General features: G+C 43.0%; 1 protein-coding gene across 2 annotated transcripts in view; it reads right to left on the reverse strand.

Annotated features, from left to right (window-relative positions):
* The window catches only part of PLXNA2 (plexin A2), a 301,825-nt gene that overhangs the window by 63,631 nt on the left and 219,322 nt on the right, over positions 1-18,872 (reverse strand). For both annotated transcript variants that reach the window (XM_040424057.1, XM_040424056.1), the window contains 4 exons: positions 15,560-15,760; positions 13,631-13,727; positions 10,586-10,776; positions 2,054-2,205 (listed from right to left, as the gene is read on the reverse strand). In XM_040424057.1, the coding sequence (XP_040279991.1) occupies positions 2,054-2,205; positions 10,586-10,776; positions 13,631-13,727; positions 15,560-15,760 (641 nt within the window). The remainder of the gene's footprint in view (positions 1-2,053; positions 2,206-10,585; positions 10,777-13,630; positions 13,728-15,559; positions 15,761-18,872) is intronic.

Here is an 18,872-nt window from a genome sequence, read left to right on the forward strand (position 1 = left end):
GGCGTCCCACGTGATCCAGCCATCTCCTCTCCTTTATAAATTTATACATTTATATATTTTAAGTGTATGCTGATTTACATTAAAGGGGTTGTCTGGGTTCAGAGCTGAACCCGGACATACCCTTATTTTCACCCAGGCAGCCCCCCTGAGGCTAGCATCTGAGCATCTCATGCTCCGATGCGCTCCCTTGCCCTGCACTAAATCGCGCAGGGCAAGGTCTCTTTTGTGTTCAATAACACACTGCCGGGCGGAAAACTTCCGCCCGGCAGTGTGTTCGGTGACGTCACCAGCTCTGATGGGCGGGCTTTAGCGCTGCCCTAGCCGTTTAAATCCCGCCCATCAGTGCCGGTGACGTCACTGGGCTTCCAGGCAGCCCCATGGAGAGCCCTGGTACGTCACTGGATCTCCAAAAAATGCCTTTACCCTGCACGATTTAGCGCAGGGCAAAGGAGAGCATCGGAGCACGAACTGCTCCGATGCTCAAGTCAGGGGGGGCTGCCTGGGTGAAAATGGAGGAATGTCCGGGTTCAGCTCTGAATCCGGACAACCCCTTTAAAGGGTTTTAATTATACATTTTTATAGTGGTCTGTATAGTCTTGATATTGAATGTCCAAATCTATGTTGCATAGTTTTTTCTGTCCCTTCCTTACTATTTGCTGGAGTATGCTAATGACTGAGTGAAAGGCGTCAACCATGGAGTCGTGGTTGACTTTGATGTAAAACATTTTCAGTAGTCCTTGATTAACCCCTTAAACATTAACCAAGTAGCTTCTTAAGATAGCAAATTATCATTGAATATTCTATAAGCCATATGTTTCTCTGGAGGATGTTATCTGTCACTACGCAGAACCTATAACCACAATGTCAACGCTGAATTTCATTTAAATGGAGCCCATTTTGGAAAATGCTTTTCTATCACACACATCATAGCGCAGCTTATAAATAGATTGGAGGCCCTGTTACAGCACACATATGTTCAGCTCAGCAGCTTTTCTTTGTCTGCCTGCTGCTCTATTCTTCCCATTTTCTTTGACATTTTGACTTGTGTAATAAATGAATTATTGTTGGTCTTGGCTTTATCTGCCATTATCTGATTGCCAGTGCTTGGAAAAGATTCTCTGCATACTCTCGTACAGTATGATTTATATTTATAGAAGCTAGGGAAACAGGCAGACTTATACTTTTACATTTGGCTAGGTGGGCTTCAATATGTAAATGCCATCCGTTTTATTGATACATGCAAGTTAGAGGGATAGACCATTAGTTCATTTAGGAATGCTTTAGATTCCCTAGAGATTTATTATGAGCCTGTACTGAGATATAAGAAGTATTCCAAATAATATGCCACCAATGGCACCTATCTGTAGAACAGAGCTCGCAAAGTGAACAAGAACACACCATGCATACGCGGCTTCTATAGGAGTGCCGAAAGTATATATCTGGCAAATCCATAGAAGTGAATGGAGCGGTAACCATGCTTGTGTGGTGCACTCTCTATTCATTTCTATGGGACTTCCGAAAATAACCAAGCAGCACTCCCATAGAAATGAATGGAGGGCGGGCCCTCTTCTTCACTTTGGGCACTTCTTTCTAGAGAGAGGTGCGGGTCCCAGAAGTGGTGGCATATTCTAGCATTATGCCACCAATGCTTGAGACAACCCCTCTAAGTTAGTCATACACTTTAGATATCTGTCGGTCAACAGCTCTGCCCCCCAACACCCCCAAAAGAGTCAAGCTTGCATGTCTTCAGAATGGGGAAAGGGAGTAAGCTACTGCCAGACAGCTCTTGCAGCAGGTTATCTCCCCTCAGAACAAAAAGAAAGGGCATGATCTTTCTCTTCAAGAACATATGATGTAAAGAGAAAGCAGGAAGCAGGGTTTCCATATGCCAGTTCTGAAAACTAATGTGGTCCAATCAAAGTCGAAGAAAAATCTACAAGCAGACTAGACCTCTTCTACATTGAATGTTGCACCTTTTACAAAAGCTCAAGGATGCTGGGATTTCATGGTCCACCAAAGTTAAAAAAGAAAAAACAACTAAGAAAAGTCGTACTGTTCAGCAATGATGTACTCCTCCTCCACAGGTGTGCACTTCACTCCGGCCACCAGTACATTGTTCGCAATCTCAGAAAAATCTAGGCCAAGGTTCACTCCTCGAATGGTGACACGAGTGCCTCCTTCTGGGGGTCCAGACACAGTGAGAATCTGAAAAACAAGCAAAATAATTATCAGTATCCAAGTACTGCCAACTAGATTTAAAGTCTATGGACATTTATTTTTTTTTTACTTAAAGGGACTCTGTCACCACTTTCTAACCCCCCCTTTTAAAAGTATTGTTATCTCCATGGCGCCCCTGTGATTACAAAGGTGTTGTTAGAAGATAAATTCGCCGTCTCCTTTTGATAAAAAGAGCTTTTATCTAACCCGTCAATCTTCTTGATAAGGTGCCCAGGGCGTTTCTGTCGGTCTCAAGCTGCCGCCCGCCGCCGCCGCTGTTGGTGCCCAGCTCCTCCCCTGATGCTTTCAGCGCCGCCTGAATGTAATGAAATACGCCTCCGGCTCTCGCTCAGTGCCCCCTCCTCCTTTTCAAAGATCCCGCGCGTGCGCACAGGCCTGTGCCTGATGCGCCCGTGCGGACATTTACAATCAGCCTCATTGAGCGAAGTGCGCATGCGCGCACTTCGCTCAACCTCCTCATCAGACGAGCACTGCAGCCGGCCGGCTGCAGTGCTCGTCTGATGAGGAGGTTGAGCGAAGTGCGCGCATGCGCACTTCGCTCAATGAGGCTGATTGTAAATGTCCGCACGGGCGCATCAGGCACAGGCCTGTGCGCACGCGCGGGATCTTTGAAAAGGAGGAGGGGGCACTGAGCGAGAGCCGGAGGCGTATTTCATTACATTCAGGCGGCGCTGAAAGCATCAGGGGAGGAGCTGGGCACCAACAGCGGCGGCGGCGGGCGGCAGCTTGAGACCGACAGAAACGCCCTGGGCACCTTATCAAGAAGATTGACAGGTTAGATAAAAGCTCTTTTTATCAAAAGGAGACGGCGAATTTATCTTCTAACAACACCTTTGTAATCACAGGGGCGCCATGGAGATAACAATACTTTTAAAAGGGGGGGTTAGAAAGTGGTGACAGAGTCCCTTTAAGTGCATGTATTTGTGGCAAAAAGAATAAACTTTGATTTGGACATAAATCAACTTAGGTGATTGTTGCAGGTAAGGACAGAGAGGGGCTGGAGATCAAGCCATGAGACAAGCTCTCTGATGGATTTGACATCACATGGTACATGCCTATATTTTAACAACATAGCTAGACCTAGTCCTGTATCTGACATAGACCCAAAGCATCTCCAATCATTGCTCCAACTGCTCTGCTGGGTTTTCTTCATGCTCAAGGAGACGTGTCCTTTCAGCTGCAGCTCTCTCTCTTTAAATGTCAGAGTTTCTAACAGAAAATATGACTTTTCAGTGAGGAGGACACAGAAATAAGGAAAAGAACAACAAGCAAGTGGCGCTATACAGATAGATATTATTGAACAGCTTAGAGGCTATATTAATATGCAATACCAAAAGTATTCAGATCCAGGTGTTGGTTTGAAAAATGTAAAATACGTTTTGTGGGACAACCCCTCTAATAAAAACCTATTGAAAAGCTTCTTTTCGTCCAAAAATACATTCAAATATTGCCCCATTGCTTTTTATTGGAAGTAAAGCTGGGTTCACCTCAGCCGTTTCGTTGCATGCAGGACTTTTTTCTGTCTAAAATAACCGATTTCAGATAGAAATGGCTAAAATGGATGAAAATGTGCATAACAGATGCCTAAAAAAATGGATTCTGATGGAAGATAGAAAACGAAATGGTGATTTCAACCCCATCAACAAATAGAGTTCTGTTTCTGGAAAATAATGGCCCTCATTGGACTGCAGACTACATGGAATATGGGAAGCCAGTTGACAGAACTTTCTAAATAGAGACCATGTAAGTAAATTTGAGAGGCAGAGGTCACATGAGGATCAGTTTCACAACGAGAGGCCAAGTCATCATGGTCCTACAAGTCATTTGTATGTGTCAATTACTAAAAGGCCTTCTGTGAAAAAAGTCTGTACGTGTGGTCCATAGTAGAGTATTTCCTGAAGTACCTGACCAAGCGAGTAAATATAACACAAAAAACTCTGCCACATTAGCATACGATGCCTTGCATAAAGCAGCATACACATGTAGGACTCCATGGGTGGAAAGATCAAGCCCTGTGCTCCAAAATTCTGGCTTCAAATAGTTGCAGAAGACACCCTTGTGACTTATTAAGGACTTATTTTCAGAATTTTGAGACATTTTGAATTTTTAGATGACTCATTCCACTCACCACCACCCACTCCATAATTTTTAAAGCTAGTGGGAAAATGAGAATGGTTAGGCTACTTTCACACTGGCGTTTGTGGGTCCGCTTGTGAGATCCGTTTCAGGGCTCTCACAAGTGGCCCAAAACGGATCAGTTCAGCCCCAATGCATTCTGAATGGTTAAGGATCCGTTCAGAATGCATCAGTTTGCCTCCGTTCAGTCTCCATTGCGCTCTGGAGGCGGACACCAAAACGCTGCTTGCAGCGTTTTGATGTCCGTCTGACGAAACTGAGCCAAACAGATCCGTCCTGACTTACAATGTAAGTCAATAGGGACGGATCCATTTTTACTGACACAATATGGTGCAATTGAAAACGGATCCGCCTCCCATTGACTTTCAATGTAAGTCAAAACGGATCCGTTTGCATTTTGTTCATGGTAATGCAAACGGATCCGTTCTGAACGGATACAAGCGTTTGCATTATAGGTGCAGATCCGTCTGTGCAGATACCAGACGGATCCGCACCTAAACGCAGGTGTGACAGTAGCCTTAGTTTGTCAAGCTTTTTAAAAAGTGCCAAAAACTGTCGCATTCTTACTACATTAAAAGGGTGGCAGAGAACGTGGAGTAAAATCTCAAGACATAAGTCTTAGACTTAAACATGCACCAAATGTATCAAACATTATGTGACATTTGATAAATTTGGCACAAATATCAGCAATGCAAAACTGATTTTATAAATCATGATCCCCCACCCCCATGTATGTAAGAACAAACTGAAGGCAGCCCAAGTTGTACTGTATGAAAAAACATGGCACCCATAACAGAGTCCTCTCTTGCATCCTATATATAATGCAGAAAGCTCCAGGCACTGAAGTGGTTGATTTTTATAGGAGCAGCAAAGACCAGGGTTCCTCTGACCTACATTCCTTTGGACGCTAATTGAGCAGTTTGGAAGTAACTGTGTCACAGCTCAGCCCCCGGCTGGGACAGAATGAGTTTTATTAATTACAGCTGGAGAAATGCACGATAAAAACAACATACACCACCGAGGTATAGATAACCACACGCGCTGAAACCTGGAGAAACTCATGTCTGTTTATTCACATAAACCCACACACATACATGCACCATATGTAGAGAGGAAGACGATGATAGATTAGATAGCAAGAATGGATGGATAGACTGACCGATCGATAGATAGACCAACAAGATAGATAGATAGATACACAAATAGATATTAGATAGAAGATAGATAGATAGATATTAGATAGATAGATATTAGATAAATAGATAGATATGAGATGGATAGATACTGTAGATAGATAGATAGATACAGATAGATAAGTAGAAGATAGATAGATATGATATAGATAGATAGATATGAGATGGATACATAGATAGATAGATAGATAGATAGATAATAGATAGATAGATACATACACACACAGATAAATAGATATGAGATAGAAAGATAGATAGAAGATAGATAGATAAATAGATAGATAGATATTAGATAAATAGATATTAGATAAATAGATAGATATGAGATAGATAGATATGAGATAGATAGATAGATAGATAGATAGATAGATAGATAGATAGATAGATAGAGTGGATAGATAGATAGATAGATACTGTAGATAGATAGAGTGGATAGATAGATAGATAGATAGATAGATAGATATTAGATAAATAGATAGATATGAGATGGATAGATACTGTAGATAGATAGATAGATAGATAGATACAGATAGATAAGTAGAAGATAGATAGATATGATATAGATAGATAGATATGAGATGGATACATAGATAGATAGATAGATAGATAGATAATAGATAGATAGATAGATACATACACACACAGATAAATAGATATGAGATAGAAAGATAGATAGAAGATAGATAAATAGATAGATAGATATTAGATAAATAGATATTAGATAAATAGATAGATATGAGATAGATAGATATGAGATAGATACTGTAGATAGATATGAGATAGATAGATAGATAGATAGATAGATACTGTAGATAGATAGATAGATAGATAGATAGATAGATACTGTAGATAGATAGAGTGGATAGATAGATAGATAGATAGATAGATAGATAGATAGATAGATAGATAGATAGATAGATAGATAGATAATAGATAAGTAGAAGATAGATAGATACAGGCTCGGACTGGCCCATAGGGGCACAGGGGAATCCCCCGGTGGGCCCCTGAGTAAGGTGGGCTCCTAGTCTCCCACCCCCTGCACAAGTGGCACATAACACAGTAGACTAACTGCACTACATACATATATTCAATGTACAGCGCCTCAACCAGCCTATGTTCATAAAAAAAACTTGTTAGATTATTTATTATATTTGAATGTATCCGTATGGTGGGCCCCCAAAATTAATTTTACTGGTGGGCCCTAGGTACCCCAGTCCGACACTGGATAGATATGATATAGATAAATAGATAGATATGAGATAAATAGATACAGTAGATAGATAATAGATAAAAAGTTCCGTAGGCTGCGCTCATCTGATCAGTCTTGCAATGGAAGCACGGACTGTGCTTGGAAAAGGCACCAGTTAGGACTATATAAAAAAATAAGACGGGATGTCCAGCTTCCAAAAAAGACGTGGTTCTTTATTCCAATATCACACAGAATAAAAAATCCAACACGGCAAGCAAGTCTACATGTTTCGGATGCTCTAATACTGATCCTCATTCATGAATAAGGATCAGTATTAGAGCATCCGAAACATGTAGACTTGCTTGCCGTGTTGGATTTTTTATTCTGTGTGATATTGGAATAAAGAACTACGTCTTTTTTGGAAGCTGGACATCCCGTCTTATTTTTATATAGATAATAGATAGATATAGATACAACAACAAACATCTGCAATGCACTTTTCTCACAAGGGACTCCAAGTGCATAGATAGACAGACAAATAGATAGACATATAAATAGAGAGACAGCTAGAGAGACAAGATAAACAGACAGGCAGATAGACTGACAGAGAGACACAGACGGATAGATAGAACTATAAGATAGAAGTCTACGGATAGACGGACAGGGACAGAGGTCATTGGCTGTGCCGCTATGTGTGAACCCAGCCTCACAACCTGGTATGAAAACTGCATTGTGTCTCTTTCCTGTGGGACCTGATTTCTGTAATGAGAGTCTGCAGCGACACTCGGCAGTGTAATACTGTGTGCTGGTGTTCATGTTGTCGTACTTTCACACAGTGGTCATATGAAGACCATCAGTGAGTGGGAGTTCAGAAACCCCGCTCCGTGCCCGTACCACCGCAGCTGTAACACTTTGTGCTCCAATAGGTATGCTCTCTTGTGGCCTTTTCCCCCAATAATTTCAGCAATCATATAATGGGGTGTTTTTAATATAAGGTGGTTCTTGAAATATTTCCTAAACCTATTTGTTAAGGAAACATAATGTGCACAAATCTGCACGTAGAATTGTTTTGGTGGCTCTTTCCGCCCCCATTTACACCCATACACTCACCCAGTATGAAACCTGCAGTATTGCTACGTGGATCACAAGGAGTCAAACATGGTTTTGCGCAGAAGAAATTAGTGAAGGAGCCATAAGCTCTCTGTGATGTCGTCTTTCTGCCTCGCAGAGAGCACATTTACAGCCTAATTGTTCCAGGAGAGAGGGACCCGATTATTCATTCTGACAGGACAGCCTTAAGCTGCTGTGTGGAGGGCATGTTATGGTAATGGTAACATGCGTATTATATATTTATATAGGAAACAGACAGCGGCAGATAACGAAATAGTAAGGTATAAAAGCAATATAAAAGTACAGAAGCAGATACATATGTTTCATAGACAGGACAATCTTTGATGTGTTAGAGTGCAAGCATGTGCGTGTAATCTGAATTAGGGTTAAGCACTAGACGGCTATTCCTTAGGCATGATTGACGTATTCATGCAGGGTAGTCATCTGCCCAACTTTCTGTTTACCATATTAACAAATGCAGGCAAAGGCTTCAAACCATTTAGTGAAAAAATGAAGCACGGAGGGTGACATAAGGCCCTAAAATCCAATAAAAAGGCAAGTGCTCCAGCAGAGAACGGGTTACGAGTGACAACAGGAGAAGAGTGGACCATCTTGGTGACATCACAGCAAAGTGTGATTAATTGCATCCAGCCGAGAAGCTACGTTGCCACTCATGTTTCCTGGACGACCACATCAACTCCTTAAGAAAAGTTACGATTCAGCTGGAAACGTTGGGCACATTTAAAATCATCCGTTCTGCTCCACTAGTCACCACAGTTGTCTGGGCATCCCGTAGACAGATGCATTCAAGTTAGGTCACCCCCTCCTTCTCTTCCTCTCCCCGCCAGATCGATTTGTCAATGGGCACATCTGCTCCCCGGTGCCTGCCTGAGGGACCACATTTCCATAGCCAGCGTCTGCTTGACCTTTGGCATTGGATGTGACACAGAATAAAGGACCCGATGGGGGATTCTGTAGTGATTAGCGCCTCTCGCAGGCACACAAGGGTTGTAGGACCATGGGAGCCTGACCGAGACAAAGGATTTCTATTCTTGTGTAAGTCTTCATTGGTTTCCTGTAGAACTAGCGTGCTTTCTGCAATATGTGAATGTAACCTAACAAAGCAAACGGTGGTGGAAAGGGGAGAGAGAAGGGGTGCTGGGGTGACATACAGTAGATTACACCTTCTTACACTAGGGTTCTTCAAATATTTCAGAAGGAACCTAGCCAGAAATTGTCACTTACATCTGAATATTTTACCTTTTTCTCTAAAGCTAATTGATCAAGTACTTAAGATAAATGGGAAAGCATTTTACTCCATGAATTTCCAGTTCTATGTACGCGGCACCCCCAACCGTTCCACTTATTACACATATTACGATGTCACCGTCAGCAAAGAGATAAAGTGGAATTACTGTTAATACCAGATAGCGTCAGAATTAAACAGGCTTTAGGAAAATGGAAAGCTTTTACTTTTTACAGGGAGAACATTAATTTAATAGGCTAGCCTGGTGAATTGATCGGTTACTCGCATGAACAATTAGAAGACAATACGTTTGGTTATTTATGTTTAGACTCCTTTTAGAATTTATACTGCTCCGGGGGGAAGATCTCACTGAAGATCCAGGCAATGCTCCATGGGAAAAAAATGTGCAAAGGAGCTGACCTCCAGAAGGAAGAAAGCTATCCCATATCATGTCTTATCTCACCCGGCCCTCCCTGAAAAAGTGCTCTGTGCAGATGGGTTTGGTTTGGCTGATATGAGATAGAGTTCTTCCCTCTAGAACATGATTTACACTAGCTGTATAAACTGTGCGGCTTTTTAGGCTTTGTGCTTTTTGTGGTAACAACTACAGTAGAATGCTATGTCTGATTAAAGGGGTTGTCCGGGTTATATAAAAACTCAGGCAACCCCTGTAAATGGCCAATGAAAGGCTACTCACCTGTTTTCTCCTCTGCGTCTTCCTGCTCTGCGCTCCAGCCCTCACCACTGCTATTTGTTTTTCTGGTGGTGGCAGTGAGGTATTGTGCACACAGGTCCCCACTGCAGCCAATCATTGGCCTCAGCAGAGATGTGTCAAGAAGAAAAGGACATCAGTAACTGAGGACTGAAGAGCAGCGCTCGAAGAAACAGAAGAGAAAACAGGTGAGTATCCATCTATTAGTTGTTTTACAGGGGTTGCCCCGTTTGTATATAAATCAAACGTTCCCTTTAAGTTGAAGGGAGCGGATTCTGCAAGCCCATGCCTAAGAAATGTTGTGACCCAGGATGTGAACCATGATCCTTTACTTGCACTGGCCATCTTTCACCAACAGAATAGTGAATTGAGTCTAGAAGGTGAAAGTGGCACAAGAGGAATCCAGGGCCCCAGGTTTATTTAAATGAGCAAGGTTATTGATTGACATTTCATGAAAATGTCTGCCCCCCTCATCCTGACCTAAGTGTCCCCAGCCCTCCCTCTAAGGAAGGAAAATGTTCTTCCTGAGCGTATCGATTCACTGCGTGCTCCTCACTCATACTTTTATTTAATTAAGGACTGTGAGCCTGTGGATATTCTGTGTGTGAGGCTGACATTAAACAGCTAGTAGAAAGAGAGACAGCCGCTCAAGACAGGAAGGGAGGCAATTACAAAAATAATAATGAAATAAGACAGATGGGAAAGATTAAGGAAACAGGCGTAATTATCAAGGTCAGGGCCCCACAGTGCGATCTACAAACCTCAGTGATACGTGGATTGGTGCACTTGACATTCCTGCTGGACCAATCTAGCCACTGGTTTTGTGAGGAGGGACAGTGATGGTGCAACGTACATCGGCCTTCCCCGCTACACCAGCCGCACTCGAACTTCTGATCGGCTTTCAGACACAGACCACAGCTTTCCCTCTGAGCCGCACACTTGTACAGGTGAACTAGGACACAATCAAATAAAGAATATTAGGTTAGATCCTCAAAGATCATAATTTCAATATAAATGTAGAAATTGGCATTTTCTGGCTTTATTGTAGGATATTGCTGGATTTTACGGCACAGGATAAAGATATCTCCTGGATTCTTCCTCTATATTGAGAAGAATTTTCAGAATAGTGTAATTCAGTATTCTGGGAAGAAGAAGGGATATATATATATATATATATATATATATATATATATATATATATACACACAGGTGAAACTCCAAATATTAGAATATCTTACAAAAGTCCATTTATTTCAGTAATGCAACTTAAAATTAGAATTTTGTGAAAAGGTTCAATATTCTAGGCTCAAAGCGTCACACTGTAGTCAGCTAATTAATCCATACCCCCTGAGCAAAGGGTACCTCAAAATTGTGACTTTGGGGTTTCATAAGCTATAAGCCATAATAATCCAAATGATAACAAATAAAGGCTTGAAATATCTCGCTTTGCATGTAATGAGTCTATCTCATATATTAGTTTCACCTTTTAAGTTGCATTACTGAAATAAATGAACTTTGCACGATATTCTAATTTTTCCAGTTTCACCTGTATATACACTCACCTAAAGAATTATTTGGAACACCATACTAATACGGTGTTGGACCCCCTTTTGCCTTCAGAACTGCCTTAATTCTACGTGGCATTGATTCAACAAGGTGCTGATAGCATTCTTTAGAAATGTTGGCCCATATTGATAGGATAGCATCTTGCAGTTTTTGGAGATATGAGGGATGCACATCCAGGGCACGAAGCTCCCGTTCCACCACATCCCAAAGATGCTCTATTGGGTTGAGATCTGGTGACTGTTGGGGCCATTTTAGTACAGTGAACTCATTGTCATGTTCAAGAAACCAATTTGAAATGGTTCGAGCTTTGTGACATGGTGCATTATCCTGCTGGAAGTAGCCATCAGAGGATGAGTACATGGTGGTCATGAAGGGATGGACATGGTCAGAAACAATGCTCAGGTAGCCCGTGGCATTTAAACGATGCCCAATTGGCACTAAGGGGCCTAAAGTGTGCCCAGAAAACATCCCCCACACCATTACACCACCACCACCAGCCTGCACAGTGGTAACAAGGCATGATGGATACATGTTCTCATTCTGTTTACGCCAAATTCAGACTCTACCATTTGAATGTCTCAACAGAAATCGAGACTCATCAGACCAGGCAATATTTTTCCAGTCTTCAACAGTCCAATTTTGGTGAGCTCGTGCAAATTGTAGCCTCTTTTTCCTATTTGTAGTGGAGATGAGTGGTACCCGGTGGGGTCTTCTGCTGTTGTAGCCCATCCGCCTCAAGGTTGTGCGTGTTGTGGCTTCACAAATGCTTTGCTGCATACCTCGGTTGTAACGAGTGGTTATTTCAGTCAACGTTGCTCTTCTATCAGCTTGAATCAGTCGGCCCATTCTCCTCTGACCTCTAGCATCCACAAGGCATTTTCGCCCACAGGACTGCCGCATACTGGATGTTTTTCCCTTTTCACACCATTCTTTGTAAACCCTAGAAATGGTTGTGCGTGAAAATCCCAGTAACTGAGCAGATTGTGAAATACTCAGACCGGCCCGTCTGGCACCAACAACCATGCCACGCTCAAAATTGCTTAAATCACCTTTCTTTCCCATTCTGACATTCAGTTTGGAGTTCAGGAGATTGTCTTGACCAGGAGCACACCCCTAAATGCATTGAAGAAACTGCCATGTGATTGGTTGACTAGATAATTGCATTAATGAGAAATAGAACAGGTGTTCCTAATAATTCTTTAGGTGAGTGTATATATATTTATTATGTACAGATGACTGGATTTCACTGCTGGAGACAATATTAAATCTAAGTACATACGATACATGGCTTAATAAAAGCCTCTATACAAGTCACAAGTCTGTATCACAAAGCAGACTATAACAGCTTCTGAAGTATCATGCTGAAAATGTTAATTAATTCGATGTTCTGGACGGCAAAGCGTGGTAACATGATAAAGCAGTAAAAGCAGTATAATATTATTAACAATGCAGAGAAATGGTGTTTCCGCTGAGTAGAGATGGACTGTACAAGCCGCACATTAGGATCACGCTCACAGGCTGACCATCTGGTGGCTCCTACTGTTACCCCCATAACAGAAATTCTGTACACCAGTGGCACTCAATTTAGGAAAAGTACCATTAAATGAATACAAATTTGTATAAAAGAGTGAATGCACCTCAGTGTCCTATACAAACCTGCCGTAAACCAGCGGGAGTGGGGGGGGGGGGCTGTTTTGTAAGCCATAGCCGCTTGTATATGAAATAAGCGATTCCAATGTAATGAATTATTATGAAATGCCACTTCATTTGACTGATGAGGTAACCAAACATTTTAATGGGCAACAGAATCCTTAGTGTAATATATTTCAGCCTGTGTAATAACAATAGATGGTATATGCCATGTCCACTTTATTTACCATGTAAAGATAAATGTCCTCTAAGAAGTTTTCTAATTTTCATGAAGTCATTTACAGGTAACTAGTAAATTTGATAGGCACCTGGAAGCCCCACCCCCCCCACATGAAGCCCCACCCACTTTTCTATCTACCTTTGAAAAGGGGGGAGAAGTGTAAAAAGATGCAAATTTTAGCTCAAATATGATGTGCGCCACAATTTCAGACTTTTTATGCCACTTTTGTGGTGTGAAAGCATTGATAAATCGGTCTCAATGAATTAATGTAATAGCTATAGATGAAAATCATGAAACCATTCGGTATAACTGGAAACAAAAATGTAAGAGGACAGCACAGCTAGAGAAAATACAAATAGTTTCTTTATACCTTGGATATCTTGGGGATTGTCAATGATAAAATTCCCATTCCAGACGACTGAGAAGTCCACAGCTAGGTCACTGATATCCATTCCTTCATAGGTATACTGAGAGAAGGAAAATCATCAGTTACAATACCAAAGCATACAGCCAGCAATTCCTGCAATATCCAGCTATCTGATGGGGCAGAAGGGTGGCCTACGCTGTGTGAATGGGCCTCTGATGGTGATCATTTAGTTCGATCCAGTATTTTTTTTAGGGATCAGTCCAAACAAAAAGGTTCTAGCTTTACAGATCAACAGAACAACACACAATGGGGGAGATTTACTAATCAAATGCACCCTTATATTGGTGCAATTTGTGCCCAAAAACTGGAGCACGTATTTCGCATAATATTGATTACACATTTTAGACACTTCCAACAAGAGGAAGTGCGTTATTGGTAAAGTGGGCATGGCTTAATATGCAATCGGGTATGCCAAAATAGCACCCACATTTTGATGCAAAGTAAGTTAACTATAAAGGGGCGTAAACTTAGGGTGTAATGTAATCACATACACTACATTTACATTTAATAAGGGGCGGCCCGATGTTTTGTTGGCGGAGTTACATTTATTTATTTTTGCCAGATTTATCATTGAGACTTTTTGCTAAAAGTCACAAGTGTACTACAGTCTCCTACTGGAGTATGAACTTACAGAACCTTCCCAATCAATAACATTAGCCAGAGAAATCACTATATAACTCGCGTGACTAATTTAACAAATGGCAGGCAACATTTTGTAAATTTATCGGAAAAAAAAAGAAAAAGGCTTCAAATCAAGCAGAAGCTCAAAAAAGGCCAGAAAGTCGCATCTTGATACATCAGTTAGACACCGTCTAAATATAAGGCAGGATTAGTAACAGTGAAGGCTGATCTTCCCAATGCCCTACTACAGTACATTACGTCATCTCTACATAAGAATCAATCTCAGTGGACATGATTCTGGACTGGACAATGATTCTGATGCCAACAGAGACAGGGCCAACTCCAAAAGGGCCAGGGAAGGGTATGGGGTTTGTGCAAATTAACCCCAAAGTGGAGGGTTTATGGGAGATTCCAGGCGTTTCTCGGTGGTCTAGGGGCTGCCCCAGGTGTCCTCACGAGAGACTGTTCTCATGGGGGATCTTAAGTTCCATGGATAGATTTGGATATTGATTAATAGATATGGAAATAGTATAAATTGTGTTCAATCATTTCTTAGTTTTGAGATCTATTTCTGCACGGCAAATCAGCTCACTCATACCGCAATATAGTGGTGGCATTGCAACATTGAGGACTAAAAATACTCTGCCAACGAGGTTGAACCTATGCATGTTACTGTAGATACGGCTGCATACAGCGAGAGCAATAAGTGCAGACTTAATACAAATTGGCATCATGCAGGTATAATTGAAGACAAAGGCATGGGAGGGCTGTGAAGAGCGCTGCACCTATACACTGACTCCCTGCAGCTGTTTGTTCATAGAAAGTGCTTATTTGTCTCCTGCAGACCCTCTGCCGCACTGCCAGAAGCAACTGGATTAGGAATTCTATGCAGTCGGCGTGAGCTGGGGACTCGCAGAGGCAGATAAGACTTCCCCGTTCTGCTTTATCAGCCGGCTGTAAATTAGCTTTTTGCTTCAACCCTTTTGTCAGATTGCTGTCTTATTCCACCAAATGACCCCCCGCAGGCTGCGACAGGGAAAGGGCAGATAACGCATTCCATCCTTTCTGAGCAGCATCCCAATTTACAATACCTCAGGACGTTGTCGCAGCATAATTCTGATTTTACTGTATAGGGGCAGATTACAGACGCTTTCTTGTTGTTATTTATAGAGAAGGCAGCAAGTCATCATTTTGTCAGTGACTACATAGGACTATATGTAAGGACTGGCATGTTGTGGCACAAGCACTTACCGAGCTGTTCTGGCACTGGACGCTGGAGCTGTTGAAGCGTAGAGCGGGCATGCGGTGTAGCACACCCTGTATATTTAACACACACTCGTATCCCCTCTGGCCTGACTGTGGTTGGGGCAGATTCCTTGCCTTCAAGGTTATTGGCTTAACCTCCCCAACCGGGATTAGGATTTCTTCTGTGGGTATTAACTGCGGGCAATCCTGTGGCGAAAGAAATAATTGTCAATGAGTTTAGTATCTTAAAATGGTGCTGAAAACAGAATCGGCAAAGTAGACATCTCTCTTTAGTAGGTCTCTGCTTCTCCTGCCTAGGCCTCGTCCTGAGAAAACGGTATTTAAAGATGAACTTCTCTTATTCTGACGTGTGTCCTTCTTGGAAGTCATGTTTCTGATCTGGGAACACTGTCAAAGCTTTTTATCTTCTTCAGGGCCTATTAGACTGCGTGAATATCAGCAAATCATCAGGAGCAAGTGTTCACAGGAACCCTCGTTCACAATTATTGGCTTGTTCGGCTGTTGGGCATCTTTCATCAAGATGAAAAATGCCCGATGATAGGCAACGCATCTGATTGTGTAATCAGGGATGTGCAGCCGATAATGAACAGAACAGAAGGTGGAGGAGTGAATCGGGAGGAGTGTAATCAGGCCAGTGCAAATGAGCGCAGATGGATGTTTTATTGTTACTGCCCACACATTGTGCAGTGTAATATCACCTTTCCAAAACCTGATCTTAGACCCCTTTTTACACTGGCTGAGGACTGGACCAATTTTCAGGAACAAACGCGCGCACAACTGCTTGTTTCTGTCAACTGTCCCATGTAAAGCTGCCGCCGATCGCCTGAAGATCGTCATTTGTCAGCAGCACATTGACCTGTCTAAACAGAGAATGTGCTCAGTGTCGGACTGGGATGCCTGGGGCCCACAGGTAAAATTCATTCTGGGGGCCCAATATACAAATACTACCTGCTCAAACAGCAGGAGGCAGTAAGAAGCTCAAGATGATTGAGTATGGGTGACTTTGAGAAGGCAGGTCCTTAGGGAAAAAGGATACTGGCCTAGAAGTCACTGCATCCACCTGATTGCATCTATACTAATAAACTGCATGGACTCTTAATTAATCTACCCAGTGTTTATATGGATGCATATGCTGTAAGCTGCCTATTCATACGTATTACAGTGTGCCATGTGCCACTTGCGCAAGGGGTGGTGGACTGGGCGCCAACCTTTCCCTGTGCCCTTGTGGGCTCGTCTGGGCCTGGATGTGCTGACGACAGTATAAACAGTGAATGGGGGAATGAAGGATCACAATAATGATTGCTTGTTCCCCTTTCACTTTCCATTGGGCCATATGAAAGACACTTTAAACGTGCAATCCAATTGACTTCTATATGGTCGATAAGTGCTCATTATTGCCTGGTCCGTGTGTAAGGATCCTTATACATTACATGTGTGACATAAGTCTCAATTTTAAAACATGACAGGAGGCTTCCTATTTTGCATTAACTCTCTTTACTAACTCCACAGCAGTAAAGAAAAAAAATGTAAAGAGTAACAAGTAGATCACTCTGCCGCATAGTATATAAGGGTCATGCTGCCTGTACACTTCCTCTTTCTTTACTGCTCCATCAGCAGACAGGTCAGACTTTTTGCTCCCCTGGAGCTATATTACTTCTTGTGCATTTATTTCTTACTATATCGTATTATTATCATTTACCTCGGGTTCCTCAGGTCCCCCTCTAGCCTGGAGTGCCTCCTGGCTCCCTCATTTTCGCGGCCGTTTTCCCGCCATTTTCCCGCCGTTTTCAGCCATCTTAATTTTACCTCATAACATCTCATTGGGGATTCAGTGTGACTGTACTAATTAGCTGTTACTCCCTCATTAGTGGTTTTCACCCCTGGGCCTATCTCAGACTACTATTCAGTTCTCTCTGTGCCTCATGTGGCTGGGTCAGTCAGGTCAGTGCTGCTGCCTGTTTATTATTGTGACCTGCACTTAAGGGTTTCAACCCTGTGCGACCGGGGTGAGCCCCCACTATTAATACGCTGCTTATTGGGAGACTAGCTGTTGCAGTTCTCTCTAACTGGGTGAGCCCCAGTTTAGAAGGTCACTACTTTACCCTGCTGGGGTTTATACTGGGCTTTGTTCCCATACTATTAAAACTGACCATACGCCTGTTCTCAAGACCTGGGTGCCCGTTTATTAGTGTGCCTTTCAGTGACATACCAGCCGACCCTTATCATGGAGAATTCCCAGAATGTCCCTGTAGACTTCCAGGCTATGATTAACGCAGCTGTCGCTGCCTCTGTGGAGAAGGCACTCTCCAAGGCCCGAGCTTCGGCTCCTGACGTACCTAAAACTCGCAGACGTCCACGACACGACTATCAGACAGGGGATGAATCCCGCCATACGAAACGCCATGACAAAGGCGAGGACTATACACCCAAACCACCCAAGGGTAAGGCACCTGCCAAACGTAAAACTGCCAAACTTCACACTCCGGCCCCGCGTCAGGAGTACTCTTCAGAAGAAGAACAGGACCCTACCCACTCCATGTCAGTGCTAGATGAGTGGCAAGCTGACGCTTCAGAGTCGGATTACGACGCATGGGGCTTGGACGAGAAGTCTGTTTCCGCTTTCATGCAGGAGACCCTCCTGGGTGCGGCCCAGGCAAGAGGTATCGAAGACACTGCTGACGCAGAACCTCCTCTTGACTCAGACACCATTATGGACCCCTCAGGTCAGGCGATGTTCGATCCTCGCAACATACGACACCCCAGATCGGGTGAATGGTCGCCTCCGGAACACCTTTCCAGGTTCATGCACCTGTGGCTCCGCAAACCTCTGGAGAAAGAGGTCCGCAACCGACTCAGGTCTGAATGCCCACGCCCTTCCCTGCCGGATAAGGTCGCTCAGACCCCAGAATTTGACAAAGTTATGACGACCTTTATGATGCGCAGTGGCAGAGACCCTCGACGGGGGGTAGAGAAAGGCCTATGGGGCGCCCAAGATAACCTACTGGATTCCGTAGGCCCTCTGGCTCGCATTATGTATCTGGCGGATAATGCCTACGCCAAAGCCGATTCCTTATCCACCGAGGACTTCAGGGAATGGGCACATGACATTCGTGAGTGGGCACAACGTTGTTTTTGTTTCATCGGAAACGCCAATGTTACACTCTCTTCGGAGAGACGAAAAGCAGCGTTATTCCGTATTAACGGTAAATTGGCAGACCTTGGCACAAAAGAGATTGGGCCCCAGGCACAAGGGAAACTTTTCGGTGAACCATTCCTCAAGGAATTAAACAAACATGTC

The sequence above is a fragment of the Bufo bufo genome, chromosome 3, assembly GCF_905171765.1.
Source record: "Bufo bufo chromosome 3, aBufBuf1.1, whole genome shotgun sequence".
Lineage (NCBI taxonomy): Eukaryota > Metazoa > Chordata > Amphibia > Anura > Bufonidae > Bufo > Bufo bufo.